This window comes from Ailuropoda melanoleuca, chromosome 6 (assembly GCF_002007445.2).
Source record: "Ailuropoda melanoleuca isolate Jingjing chromosome 6, ASM200744v2, whole genome shotgun sequence".
Classification (NCBI taxonomy): domain Eukaryota; kingdom Metazoa; phylum Chordata; class Mammalia; order Carnivora; family Ursidae; genus Ailuropoda; species Ailuropoda melanoleuca.
The window spans coordinates 90,671,917-90,686,819 of NC_048223.1; the positions used below are offsets into that span (position 1 = coordinate 90,671,917).

General features: G+C 37.2%; 1 protein-coding gene across 8 annotated transcripts in view; it reads left to right on the forward strand.

Moving 5' to 3' along the window:
* MARCHF8 (membrane associated ring-CH-type finger 8) overlaps positions 1-14,903 on the forward strand; it is a 117,979-nt gene that overhangs the window by 31,496 nt on the left and 71,580 nt on the right. For 6 of the 8 annotated variants that reach the window (XM_034662866.1, XM_034662869.1, XM_034662862.1 and 3 more), the window contains exon 2: positions 13,193-13,372. The exons of the other annotated variants lie outside the window; for them this stretch is intronic. In XM_034662866.1, coding sequence (XP_034518757.1) covers positions 13,271-13,372 — 102 coding nt within the window. In that variant the 5' untranslated portion in view covers positions 13,193-13,270. The remainder of the gene's footprint in view (positions 1-13,192; positions 13,373-14,903) is intronic. 8 annotated transcript variants of the gene reach the window in all.

Genomic DNA, 14,903 nt, shown 5'->3' on the forward strand with positions numbered 1-14,903 from the left:
TTATAAAACAAATAGTATATCTAAGTTTTTTACATTTAATCACCCATATGCAAATTAATATTAAGATTACCAGTTCTTAATTGACTTTAACCACCTTTTGGGATTTTCCATAAGAAAACAGGACCAAGGTTACTTTTCTTTCTTCCAACTTATTGTTTTGTCATGCATTTACATGCATGTCACAATCAGTGGGGGCAAAAGGTTAGGAAATGAAAGGATTCAAAGTTTAGTCATAAGGAAACACCAATTAAAGTTACAGAAGTATTTCACCACTGTTCTGTATAGAACACTGTAGGGAATATTAAAAAAATGTATGATAATCCAGGACACTATAGGGAATGCTAAAGAAATACGTAATGATCCAGAGAGAATTCAATCTGTTTAAGTAAGCTAAGCTTTATATGCATGGGAATAATCTAAAAGTATATAGTATATTATATTAGGGTTCTCCAAATACATATATAAATCTATCTATATCCATATATATATATCCTGTTGGTTCTGTTCCATCTCTCTCTCTCTCTCTCTCTCTCTCTCTATATATATATATATATATGGTGAATGCCCAGGCAGGGCTCTGGGCTGCTGTGGCCTTGATCTCTCCTCTGTCCCTCTTTCCTCATCTCTAGGGATCAGGCACTATTCTCTGTAAGACAAGCACTGAAGAGCATTTGGAGAAACTAGAGGAAGTAGACTATTTCTCTACTTCATTGGAAGTGTTTTCTATCTCTAAAGTCAGTCAGACTCACACTTCCGTTTCTTAGAAGTGAAATGCTGAAAGAAGCCCAACAGATCTCTTTCCCATTTGTTAACTGAATGTTTTCAGTATTCTTGTATTAGTCCTGTGGACAAGGGAATGCCTGTGAATATTCCTCCTTAACTTTCCTCAGGTTCAGAATCTTTTGGAAAATCTGGATGTTAGTCCAGGTTCTTCACCCAGTAATCATCCTTGGTTCACCTAATTCACACAGATGGTGGAATGATTCTACTGTGGTCTCCCAGGGTCACTGGAGAAGATGGTATGCACTGTCTTGAGCTAAGTCCCAATGTGGGGTTCAAATTCATGACCCTGAGATCAAGAGCCGCATGCCAGGCGCCTGCCCCACCCCCACCTACTTTTCACTAAGAACTTAGCACCAGGTTCCATCAGTTTTCTTTAGGGGCCCATTCTTCCATAGGGCAGCATTGTTGGGCATACCTGGAGTCCGCTCTCCCCCTTCTCTTGAATAATCTACTGGAATAGTTTAAAGATATGACTGTAAGTTTTATATAGATGTAATAGTTTAAGGATATGTTTTGACATATGTAATATATATAACACATAATAGTTTAAAGATAGGGACTGCAGTTCTAAAACAGTATTTTTTTGTGGTTTATGATATAAATTTGCAAGTAAACTCTAAATGATAGTTAAATATCTTATAAGTTAGACCCAGGTATCTGAAGCATGTCTTACTGCCTTAAAATAACCACTTTTGAAATATCTAGATTATTGTCTTTCTTGAATTTTTAGCAAATATACCCATTACTTTGGTCAAATTATATTTCATATACACAGAAGTTCAGAAAATCATGTTACTATTTAATACTTCAAATGTGGATTCCATGTCATCTTCTGTATCCGTGGTGATTATAACACTTCCCTACCATAACAAAGCCAGCAGTACACTTGGTTTTAACTTCGTCTTTCCAATAGTAGTGCCACAGTGAGATAAAAAAGAAAAAAACCTACATATTTTAGGTTCAATTTATAACTCACTGCAGGCTCCCATATTTGGTGAAATATGGACGAAACCTTGGGCAAGTGGCTTAACCTTCTCTAAGCCATGTGTAAAATGGCTTTAAAATAGTTTTTCTACCTCCTGGCAGTGCTGTGAGAATTAAGTGAATTAATGCCTGTGAAGCGCTGAAGTTTTGTCGGTGCTTTCATGTGTTGTGTTTTCCCTCCAGCGTTATTATCCACAGGTATTGTATCTATACTTTTCACTTTGTTTCTTTTGCTTTAGCATGTTTATACTGCTTATACTTTGAATTTCATTTGCTACTTTGGCATTGCTTATGTATTTTTTTTTAAATATAACGTTCATTGATTTTATTCTTTATTACCTCTAGTCATGCTCTGAATTAACTTAGGAGATTTAAAAATTAATAAACTATTGTCTTTAATTGTTTCTGAGTTTCTGAGTAAACTTTAGTTGTGGGATATGTTTGTGTGTTTTATGATTTCTTCACTATTGGTAATTGCATATAAATTTTCTGATAGTTACTGCTTTGCTCTGTTGCATTTAAATTTTTAAAATCATTTTATATTTTTAAAAAACTCATTGTTTTTGAAGTGCAATCTTAACAGATAAGTTTAAATAAGAAAGCTTTGTCTCAGACTGTTTTTTTTAGTGAGTGGCATATGGAGACTTTCTGCTGTTACTCTATCATCTTGTGTAAAATCCTCAGAACCTTGAAGGTTAGTTTTGGTCTTTATTTTAGTAAAGGGTAGGAATAGGGTAATCTTTATACCTTAAGGTTTGTGCCTTGCCACTCAGTGGTCTAGTGAGGGCTTGTCAGTGGCCCACATGTGAGCTGCTTATGGAAGAGCTTTCTTCCCTAGCTGCGTCAAAGGAATAAGGCTTTGAGGTGATCTTGTTAACGTGATAGCATGTTTTGTGCCCTTGTTTAGCTGTGTATATATGTCTTCTGTAGCGTGGATTACTATTTTACATTGGATTTTTGACTCAAAGATTGTAATTTTTTGTCTATAACTTATGAAAGTTTTCTTTTTTCTTAAAAGAGCTTGTATCATGTGCAAATAAATGCTCACTCCAAATTTAAAAAAGAGTTTTTATTAGTAATTCCTAACAATTTGTAATTGTGGCCTTTTAGAATCCTTTTTTTTTTTAAGACTTTATTTTTAAGTAATCTCTACACCCAATGTGGGGCTTGAACTTACAACCCTGAGCTCAAGAGTTGCATGTTCTACCAACTAAGCCAGCCAGGCACCCCTAGAATTATCCTTAAAGACACTTGGATTTCGTTTCACTATATTTGAATTCCATTACAACTTTGAACGTAGTCTGATGTGTTAATCTGTTGCAGCCATTTAAAGATCAATTGTTTCTTCCCAATTGATACTGTACGAGAATGAAAAATAGTGTATTTTTGTTACTGTTTTCTAAATTTCCAGTGTGGTACTTAATCAGCATTTGAGATAGTGAACAGTGTTGGTTAAAGTTTGAGTTACAAATGAAATTTCCGGCTAGTTCTGGCTCCTCTCTGAGAGAGATTGATTTATTCAACCTTTATTGAATGGGTTTTATGTGATAGTCATTTGGCTAGAAAGAGGACATATAAAAGTTAACAAAATGAGATAGCTTATTTGTCTTTGGGGAGATTACAGCCAGTAAGGGAGAAAGTCATTGAAGAATTCAATAAATGTAAAGTTCCAACTGTTCATAATTGTTAATGACACAGAAGTTCTTCATTGATGCTGTAAAGACCTGTAAATTTGAGATTTCCTCAGGATGGTCATATCATGAGGGGAAAGAAGAGCATTGCAGGACAACATATATAGAGTTCCTGTGGTAGGAAGGAGCTGGGAAGTCTGAGGGGACTGAAATAGGCCACTGTTGCTGGACTGTAGAGGGAGAGAGTGGTACCAAATGAGATTGGCTAGAGAAATAATGGTGAAAGCACATAGGGCTTTATAGGCCATGTTAAACAAGCCTCTTGAGGTATGATTTACATTCTGTAAAATTCATTATATTCTGTAAAACTTCTGTAAGTGTATTTCCATGAAGTTAATAAATTTAAAGTTACCCATCTATTTTGAGACATTTCCATTGTCCTCAAAAGTTCCCTCATGCCCATTTGCAGTTAATGCCTGTCCCTACCCTAGCACTAGACGAGTTCTGATATGCTCTCTGTCCTCAGGAATTTGTCTATTCAAGAAACCATAAAAATAGAGTCATAAAATTTGTAGTCTTTTGTGTGTAACTTCTTTTACTTTGCATAATGTTTTTGAGGTTCATCCATGTTGTAGCATGTATCATTAGTGTGTTCCTTTTAATTGCTGAATAGTATTCCATTATAGGGATATGCCACATTTTATTTATTTATTTATTTATTTATTTATTTATTTATTTATCAGTTTATGGAAATCTAGAATGTTTCCAGTTTTTGATTCTTTTTTTTTTTTTTAGATTTTTTAAAATTTTTATTCATTTGACAGAGACAGCCAGTGAGAGAGGGAACACAAGCAGGGGGAGTGGGAGAGGAAGAAGCAGGCTCATAGCGGAGGAGCCTGATGTGGGGCTCGATCCCGTAACGCCGGGATCCCACAACGCCGGGATCCCGCCCTGAGCCAAAGGCAGACGCTTAACCTCTGTGCCACCCAGGCGCCCCAACATTTAACTTTTATATCCATCAGAATTTATTTCAGTGAATGAAATATTGAGGCTTAATTGATACTCTTTTCCCTTCCAAATTCTTATCCAGTTATCCCAACATCAGTTAGGAAGTAACTTGTCGTTTTCCTGTAATTTTGGGCTATTTTACTCTTCTGAATAATTCATTCAGTTTCTGGACTGTCTTTTCAGTCTTCTGTATCTTGCTGTCTTAATAATAATTATTGCTTTGCTATGTCTGTATTTCAAGAGGATTCATCTCTCTTTTGCTTCTTTCTCAATGTTTTTATTTGATCATCTCATTAATTCTTATGCATAATTTTAGAATCATTTTGTAAAATAGAAAAATCTTGCTTAGACCTTGGAATTACATTATATATATGCTTTATTTGGGAAGAATACAAATTATTATTACAACAAACTATTATTATAGTTTTCAAATATACTCTAAAATCACCGAATGTTTTTCACTGAAAGTTCTTAAGTAGCTTTTCTATCATTCATCTCTATTTCATGATTTTTGTTATGTTATTGTAAAGGAATGTTGGTGACATTTATTTTTTCCGAATTAATACTTTTTTTTTATTAAATTAAATACATCTGGTGGAACCCCTTTAACTAGCTCATTAGTAATGAAGTCTGGTAAGTTTCTGTGTGAAGAGCACACTGTGATACGTCACTCTGTATTGTCAGATGCAATATCGTCTCTCCAGAAAAATGCTGTTGGTTTTGTGTGATTCATTGACAAATTCAAAAGATGGTGTGACCATCTGTTTTCTGTAGCTCCTGAGGAAAGTAGAAAAGGATTGGCCCTGAGCTGGGAATGAGGAGAAGGGCATAGATAAAAGGCATGTGGTGACAGTATATATTTATGTACTTTTTTCTTATACTAGAATACATTACTGATTTTATGCGAATGTTTTTATTTATTTTTAATTTTTTTTAAGGTGCTTTTTTTTAAGATTTTTTATTTGAGAGAGAGAGAATGAGAGAGAGCGAGCATTAGAGGGGGGAGGACCAGAGGGAGAAGCAGACTCCCTGCTGAGCAGGGAGCCAGATACAGAACTCAGTCCTGGGACTCCAGGATCATGACCTGAGCCAAAGGCAGTCGCTTAACCAACTGAGCCACCCAGGTGCCCCATAAAGTTCTCTTTGTAGGTATTATCACATTAGCAGAAAAAATCTATATATTAAATAATAGTAGTGGTAATGTGCTTATTTTGCTTCTTGGCTTAATTAGAATGCCTCTAGGAGTTTTGCTGTTTGAGTGTAAAGTTAAATTTTGGTTGAGATGGGTGTTTTTGAAGTTAGGGATTCTTCATTGCTGTTTAAAAATTCTGTATTGAAGTCTCAATGTGAGACAGGAATCCATCAAAATCCTAGAGGAGAATATAGGCAGTAACCTCTTTGACATCGGCTACAGTAACTTCTTTTAAGACACGTCTCCAAAGGCAAGTGAAACAAAAGAAAAAAATGACCTTTTGGGACTTCATCAAGATAAAAAGCTAAAAATCTTCTGCACAACAAAGGAAACAGTCAATAAAACTAAGAGGCAGCCTACGGAATGGGAGAAGATATTTGCAGATGACATTACAGATAAAGGGCTGACATCGAAGATATATAAAGAACTTCTCAAACTTAACTCAGAAAAACAAATAACCCAGTCAAAAAATGGGCAGAAGACATGAACAGACCCTTCTCCAAAAAAGACATACAAATGGCTAACAGACACTTGAAAAAATGCTCCACATCACCAGCCATCAGGGAAATGCAAATCAAAGCCACAATGAGATACCACCTTACACCAATTAGAATGGCAAAAATTAACAAAACAGGAAACAACTAATGTTGGAGAGGATGTGGAGAAAGGGGATCCCTCTTACACTGTTGGTGGGGACGCAAGCTGGTACAGCCACTCTGGAAAACAGTGTGGGGGCTCCTGAAGATGTTAAAAGTAGAGCTACCCTATGACCCAGCAATTGCACTACTAGGGATTTACCCCAAAGACATGGATGTAGTGAAAAGAAGGGGCACATGCACCCCAATGTTAAGAGCAGCAATGTCCACAATAGCCAAACTGGAAGGAGCCAAGATGCCCTTGAACAGATGAATGGATAAAGAAGATGTGGTACACATATACAATGGAATATTACTCAGCCATCAGAAAGGATGAATACCCAACATTTGCATTGACATGGATGGAACTGGAGGGGATTATGCCTAGTAAAGTCAAGCAGAGAAAGACAATTATCATATGGTTTCACTCTTATGTGAAACATAAGCAGTAGCACAGAGGACCATAGGAGAAGGGAGGGAAATCTGAAGGGGGAGAAATCAGAGAGGGAGATGAACCATGAGAGACCATGGACCCCAGAAAACAGACTGGTGGTTTCAGAGGGGAGGGGGTAACAGAGTGATGGGTATTAAGGAGGGGACGTGTTGTGATGAGCACTGGGTGTTAAACGTAACTAATGAATCATTGAACACTACATCAAAACACTAATGATGTACTATTCAGTGGTTAACTGAACATAATAAAAACATTCTGTATTGATAGTGGGTTTTATCACTTGTTTATAGCATCTAAAGTTGTAAACTACTGATTCTGCAGGTGTTCCTTGGAAAATGAGTTCTGTTCCTGAGTGTTCAGGTGTCGTGGTGGGTTGGTGATTCCCAGTGTGCAGTGTGTATGTATCTTGGGTTTTCCACAGGTATGTCAAGCTCAGTGTGCCCTTGGTGAACTTCCCTTTATCCCCCACTCCTCTGTGTATCCCGGTCTTCTGAATGCACAGCGAGAACCAAGGTATGATTTAGTCCCCTCACGAGATTATGTGAGTCCTCCCTTTCAAATGGTCTCTCTTTTCCCTCCATCCACGTTCACTGTGTTAAGTCCTGCTTTGACCATTCAGCGCTGTGTATTATAGCTGGTCTCCTCTCTTCTCTTACTGGGTTTTTTTGTTTGTTTGTTTGTTTGTTTTTGGTATTTGCTAGCTGCTGTACACAGGCTCCTCATTTTTTGTATGAAATGTGCTTCTGATAAAAACAGGCTTAACTTAAAGTTGTTTATTCCGAGTGCCGTTCAGGATGTTATGATTCAGCACCACACAATGGGTAGGAGCAGGCCGCTGTTGGAGCCTGGCACCCTGTAAGCAGGGGTGCAGGGAGGCATGCAGACCTGTGGTGACTGTCCCTCAGGGAAGCTGCAACTGGCGTCTTTGTCTTCTGGCTGCTGCTTTATTGTCTGTATTTGTCCCAAGCATCATTGTTGGAAGGGGTAGAATCTTTCGTTTATCTTGACCATTTGGAAAGCACATAGAATAGCTTGATTGTTATGCCATGCTGATCTTCTTCAGGATCAGGCCGGGATAGTATCGTCAGCCTTGCTTCCCCTCAGAGTCATGCTGCTAGAGGTCCGTAAGTAAATGTCAGAAAGGATTTGAAGTTCTCAGTTGTGTAAATCTTGTATCAGAATGAGGTGTGGGAAGACAGAAAATAGTATTGGAAAGACAAAGCAAACAAACTGGCCTTTGTGAGGCAGTGAGGGGAATTATTACAGATGCCTGGAAAAGCAGGCTGAAAAATGTGCTGATGTTAAGAACCCTTATATTTGTGCACATGGACACAAACTTCTTTGGTCTTTACAATAACCCTGTGAATGGAGTAAAGATTATTACCTTTCTGTTTTACAGATGAAGAAGCAGAGCCTTTGAAATTCCTCACTTTGTCCAACATCACTCAGTATTCAAGAGTCAGGGTTTGAGCTTAGATTTCTGATTGCTGATTTTGCACTCTTCCTGTTACTTTCTCAAAACCAGAAAAGCGATAGGATAGCAGTGGCTGTCTCCGTGTCATATGGATAAATTACATAGGGATAGCATGAAGGAAAACAGTTTTATCTTAGTTTTTTTAAAAATTCAATTAATTGACATATAATGTATTATTGGTTTCAGGGGTAGAGGTCCACTGACCATCTGACCATTCGTCAGTTTGCATAATACGCAGTGCTCATTACATCACCCAGTTTTCCCATCCCTCCAACCCTCTCCCCTCCAGCAACCCTCAGTTTGTTTCCTATGATTGAGAGTTTCTTATGGTTCTCTGCTTTCATCTTGTTTTATTTTGTCCTCTCTTCCCCTATGACCCTCTGTTTTGTTTCTTAAATTCCACATATGAGTGATCATATGATAATTGTCTTTCTCTGATTGACTTATTTCTCTTAGTTCCAGCCACTTCAATGCAAATGGCAAGATTTCATTTTTTTGTTGGCTGAGTAGTATTTCATTGTATATATATATATATATATATATATATATATATATATATATATATATACACCACATCTTTATCAGTTCATCTGTTGATGAACAGCTGGGCTCTTTCCATAGTTTGGCTATTGTGGACATTGCTGCTATGAATGCTGGGGTGCAAGTGCCCCTTCAGATCATTGCATTTGTATCTTTGGAGTAAATCCCTAGTAGTGCAATTGCTGGGTCGTAGGTAGCTCTATTTTCAACTTTTTGAGGAACCTCCATACTGTTTTCCAGAGTGGCTGTACCAGCTTGAATTCCCAACAGTGTGAGAGGGTTCCCCTTTCTCTGCATCCTTGCCAACATCTGTTGTTTCCTGACTTGTTAATTTTAGCCATTCTGACTTGTGTGAGGTGGTATCTCATTGGGTTTTGATTTGTATTTCTTTGATGGCTAGTGATGTGGAGCATTTTTTCAAGTGTCTGTTAGCCATTTGTATGTCTTTTTTGGAGAAGTGTCTGTTTATATCTTCTGCCCATTTCTTGATTGGATTATTTGTTCTTTGGGTATTGAGTTTGATTAAGTTCTTTATAGATTTTGGATACTAGCCCTTTATCTGATAATGTCATTTGCAAGTATCTTCTCCCATTCTGTCCGCTGTCTTTTGATTTTGTCGACTGTTTCCTTTGCTGTGCAAAAGCCTTTTATCTTGATGAAGTCCCAGTAGTTCATTTTTCCCTTTGTTTCCCTTGCCTTTGGAGACATGTCTAGCAAGAAGTTGCTGTGGTTGAGGTCACAGAGTTTGCTGCCTGTGTTCTCCTTTAGGATTTTGATGGATTCCTGTCTCACATTTAGATCTTTCATCCATTTTGAATCTATTTTTGGGTATGGTGTAAGGAAATGATCCAGTTTCATTCTTCTGCATGTGGCTGTCCAATTTTCCCACCATGATTTGTTGAAGAGACTGTCTTTTTTCCACTGGATATTCTTTCCTGCTTTGTTGAAGACTAGGTGACCATAGAGTTGAGTATCAGTCTTATCTATCTTAATTCATAGTAATTATTTATATATTCTTTTTAAAAGCAGCTTTATTGAGATATAGTTCACATTCATTACAATCCACTCATTTAATGTATATAATTCGATGGCTTTTAGTATGCCTAAGAGTTATGCAACATGACCATAATAAATTTTAGAACATATTTATTACTCTAAAAAGAAACCCTTTTAGCCATCAGCCCCCATCCCCGATCCCTACCCCAGTCCTTGGCAACCAGTAATCTACATTCTGTTTCTATGATTTGCCTATTCTGGACATTTCGTTCAAATGTTTTCATATAGTATCTGGTCCTTTCACTTTGTGTAATGCTTTCAAGTTTTATCCATGTTGTAGCATGTATTCATATTTCATTTCTCTTTGTTGCTAAATAATATTTCATTATATAGATAACATGTTTTATTTATCCATTCATTAATTTATGAACATTTGTGTTATTTCCACATTTTGAGGAAGATCTGGACTGTTTTCCAAGGCAGCTGCATGTAGTTCCACCAGCACTGTATAAGGGTTTCAGTTTCTCCACATCCTTGCCAACACTTACCTGTTTTTAAATATAGCCATAATTAAAGTATATCTCATGTTTGTGATTTGTATTCTCCTGTTGGCTAATGATGTTGAACAACCCATTTTTCCTTTTTAAAAAGTTTTTATTGGGGCACCTGGGTGGCTCAGTCATTAAGCAGCTGCCTTCGGCTCAGATTGTGATCCTGGAGTCCTGGGATTGAGTCCTGCATTGGGCTCCCTGCTCGGCAGGAAGCCTGCTTCTCCCTCTCCCACTCCCCCAGCTTGTGGTCCCCCTCTCTCTGTCAAATAAAGTCTTTTTTTAAAAAAGTTTTTATTGTAATTCCAGTTAGTTAACAAACAGTGTTATATTAGTTTCAGATCTATAATAGGGTAATTCAACACTTCCATGCATCGCCCTGTGCTCATCTCCACAAGTGCACTCCTTAATCTCTGTCACCTATTTGACCCATCCTCCCAACTCCCTCTCCTATAGTAATCTGTATAATTAAGAGTCTCTTGAACAATGCATTTTTCATTGGGTTATTTGTCTATTATTGTTGAGTTGTGACAGCCCTTTATATATTCAACGTATAAGTCCCTTATTGTAAATCATTGCAAAATGATTTTTTTGTGTTCTATGGTTGTCTTTTCACTTTCTTGATGGTATCTGTTGAAGCACAAACATTTTTATTTTGGTGATGTTTAGTTTGTGTATTTTTTATTTGTGTGAGATAGAAATCTGAATTCATTCTTTTGAATGTTGAAAAGACTGTTCTTTCCCCATTGAATAGTCTTGGAACCCTTTTTGAAAAACCAGTTGACCATAGCTGCATGGGTTCGTTTTTTGACTCTAAATTCTGTTCTGTTAATCTCTATATCTATTCTTATTCCAGTTTCACACTGTCTTGATTACTATTCCTTTGTAGTAAGTTTTGAAATTGGGAAGTGTGAGTTCTCCAACTTTGTTCTTTTTCAAGATTGTTTTGAGTATCGTGGGTCCCTCTAATTTCCATATGAATTCTAGGATCAACTTGTCTAATTTCTGCCTAGAAGTCAGCTGGGTTTTTGATAGGGATTGCTTTATGTGTGTATCAGTTTTGGGAGAATTGCCACCTTCACAGTAGTTGAGTCTTCTGATCCATTGATATGGCATATCCATTTCCATATTGCTATTTTTTTTGGTGTTTTTTTTTTAAGATTTTATTTTTAAACTAATCTCTGTGTGCAACTTGGGGCTTGAATTCATGACTGCCAGATCAAGAGTTATTTACTCCACTGACTGAGCCAGGCAGGTGCCCCTGTTTCTATACTTGTAAATAGCCAGTTTGCCCATTTCTTCTAGATACAGATGTTTGTGCTGTATTTTTAGCAGTAGGGGAATTCAAGTCCTCATGCCTGGATTGTTAGGCATGGTGCAGAGGCTTAACTATTGCTCTTTATTACAGATGAATTGATATAAAACAGATATTTGGAAATCGTGCAAAGAAAATAGTATGAGTAATACCTGCTTTATGTTTTTCACATGAACTTTCACATAAAAAGTGACGTGGCCTATTTCGCAGTTTGGTTTTTAAGATGATTATTTTTATCCTAAATATGGCATAGGAGAGGAATTGAAAGTCAGGCAGACTTTCAGGTCTGTTACCTGGAGATAGGGGTTCATATCAGAAGAATAGCTTAAATGGCTGTAAGGAGGGGAAGTCCTTCAAATTTCTACAAAATATTTAAAACCCTCTCTCACATTTGTGTTTTTGTGGCATAAATAGTCCTCTTCAGGCTTGTCTTGGTCATGTACCAATGATGTAATAATGATTATTACACTAGAAGCACCAAAGGCAGCTATTGGTATGATATGTAGTAGGGTCTCTGGACATGGTTAGTTTGAATAAGTATTCCAAGAGGCCACATGGAGTTTGCCTTCTGTGACAGAGAACTTTGATGCATGAGTGATGAAAAAACTGCTCACCAGTAACTATTGTGATCTCCCATACAGTATAAGACAACTAAGCATAAGTGCCTCTTGTCTTGGGTGATGTGAATATAAATATTCAGACTGTTCATTGGGCACAGTGCTCCATCTTGTGTCAGCCTCATCAAAGGCTTAAGGTAGAAAACGTGTAATTCAATTACCAGGTACTTTGGAGGAATGTAGGAGAAAACCAGAAAAAAAGGCAGGTGTGCCTCTAATCACTGTATTTAGAAACTATTATTTTACCTAAGGGCAACCTTCTCAAGATCTCAGGAATATCCATGGACCCTCATCTTCCCTGGAAATTTCCTTAGAACAGGGTTAGCACTACAGGCCATGGGCCAAATCTAGCCTGCCACCTGTTTTTGTAAGTAAAGTTTTATTGGAGCATAACCATTCTCATTCATTTACACACTTACTGTGGCTGTTTTCACGCTGCAACAACAGAATTGAGTAATTTAAAAAAGAATATGGCCCACAATACCTACAATATTTACTTTCTGGCCCTTTATCGGAAAAGTTTGCCAGCAATTGGTCTAGAGAGTCTAGACTTTCAGAAGGTTAAGCAGAGATCATAGATATTTTAAATTTATTTTAGACTTTTAAACCTTTAATCCTACCGTTATGTGGATTCAAGGGCAGTGGTTTTACGGCAAGATCACTTCTATCAGAATGAATGTTTTTTCAAGAAAAAAAATTTAACTTCAGAAATATTCTTAAAATAAAGGATGACACTGCTGTTTAAAACCTAATGGCCAATGGAAAATTAATATCTGATTATCCATGTACCTGATCCACAGCCTCTTTCAGGTGTTCCCATCTTATTACATGAGAAAAATGTTAAAATTTCCCCCATAGAACATGTATCTTCTGTTGTTTTTGAAGACTGAGTATTTATGTCAGACATTGTAACTGATTCAAATATGAATATAAGAGTATAAATATACAATGCTAATCTCACTATTGGAAATTTGAAGTGTTTTAGCTCAGTTATGTCTTGTCTTCTCCCTCTCAGTTTGAAGTCCATGGCCCAAAATGACTCTACCACTGGAGACTCTGTTCAGTAAAGAAGACAACCAGACAGGAGGCTGGGATGAGCATGCCACTGCATCAGATCTCTGCCATTCCAACCCAGGATGCCACCTCTGCTAGAGTCTGCAGAAGTAAGACCAAAGAAAAGGAGAGGGAAGAGCAGGTATTAGAGAATACTTTGTTTAGTTTCATTATTTCTGTTGTTTTCATTATATATGGTCTAGAATGATAAGCTCTTATGATCAGAGCTTTCTCCAGTAATATAAATGCATATGGTGTAAATAGTTGGGCTCAGAAATTTTCTATATAGGTTTCTAGGTATCACCTTATTCTGCTGTGGTTATACATGACTTATTTATCTTCATTGCCTAAAATGGTATGATTATTTCTGATAAATTTCTGAGAAAAAATTCTTTGAATTCTCAGAACATGATGCAAAGGATAAATTAATTTGAACCAAGATTTTATAAATACCTCATACATACTAGTCCCTGTTTGCTGTAAGGGTGTCATAATTAACAGCACAGAGCCTATCTGCCCTCATATGGCTCTTGGTCTGGCCTGACAATGAAAACACATTAGAGTCTAATAACAAGGTCAGTAATAGAGGAATGCAGGACCACCGAATTCCAGCCCAAGGGGTCAGGAATGGCTTCCTGGAGAAAATAACATTTACACAGAGAACCTGAAGGGTGAGCTGGAGTTAGCTAAAGAGAGGTAGAGTATCCCAATTGGGAGAAATATTATATGCTGAAAGCCCAAAGGCTAAAGCAAGGTGAGTTTGGAGGAATTAAAATAGAATAACTGGATCATAAAGGGTAGTGGCAAGATGGCAAGATGGCAAGATGGGAGGTTGGAAAAATTATAGGAGTTTCCATAAGGAATTTGGGTTTATCTTTGTAGAAGAATGAGTGAGCAAATTTGTGTTCTTAAAACTTTTCACTCAGACTGTAGTTTGGAGAGTGAATTGAATGAGTGGTAGAGAGACTAGTTAGAGGATTATTTAATAGCCTACTTAGGCCAAGTTTGGCAAACTTTTTCTGTAAAGAGCCAGATGACAAATGTTTTAGACTTGGTGGGCCAGTCACATCTCCTCAGTTCTACCATTGTAGCATGAAAATAGCCAAAGACAGTATATAAATGAATGGTTATGACTATATGCCAATAAACCTTTACTTGAAAAAACACAGGTGACAGGCCAGATTTGGCCTGTAGGCTGTAGGTTGCCAATCCCTGGTCTAAGGAAAAGGTGATGGTGACTTTGTCTAGGATAGGGTGGTGGGGATAGAGAGATAATTAGTTTATTAATCCACTGGGCTTAATAATTGCATGTAGGGTGAGGTAGGGAGGAATCAGGGATGACTCCTACTTTCTCCTTGCCTTTACTATGTGCTGTGTAGACATGTGCTCATTAGTTCTCACTGCATTCCTATTTTGTAGTAAATCTTTGCTGAAGGCTCTAAAGAATCCTTGTTAACTAAAAAAGTAGTCTTGTTTGAAGTTGAGTCATTATAGTTGATGGGGCACCACTCTTTGCCATATTACGTAAATAATGAAAAACCCCCCAAATTTATCATATATAGCTCTTGAAGTACATGGACTATGAAAAATGAAAAGGTACCATATAATTTAAAAGAGGTCTCTGTATTCTTTGTGTTTTCCTTTTTTCAGTTGTTTATGTCGTCAGTCTGCAC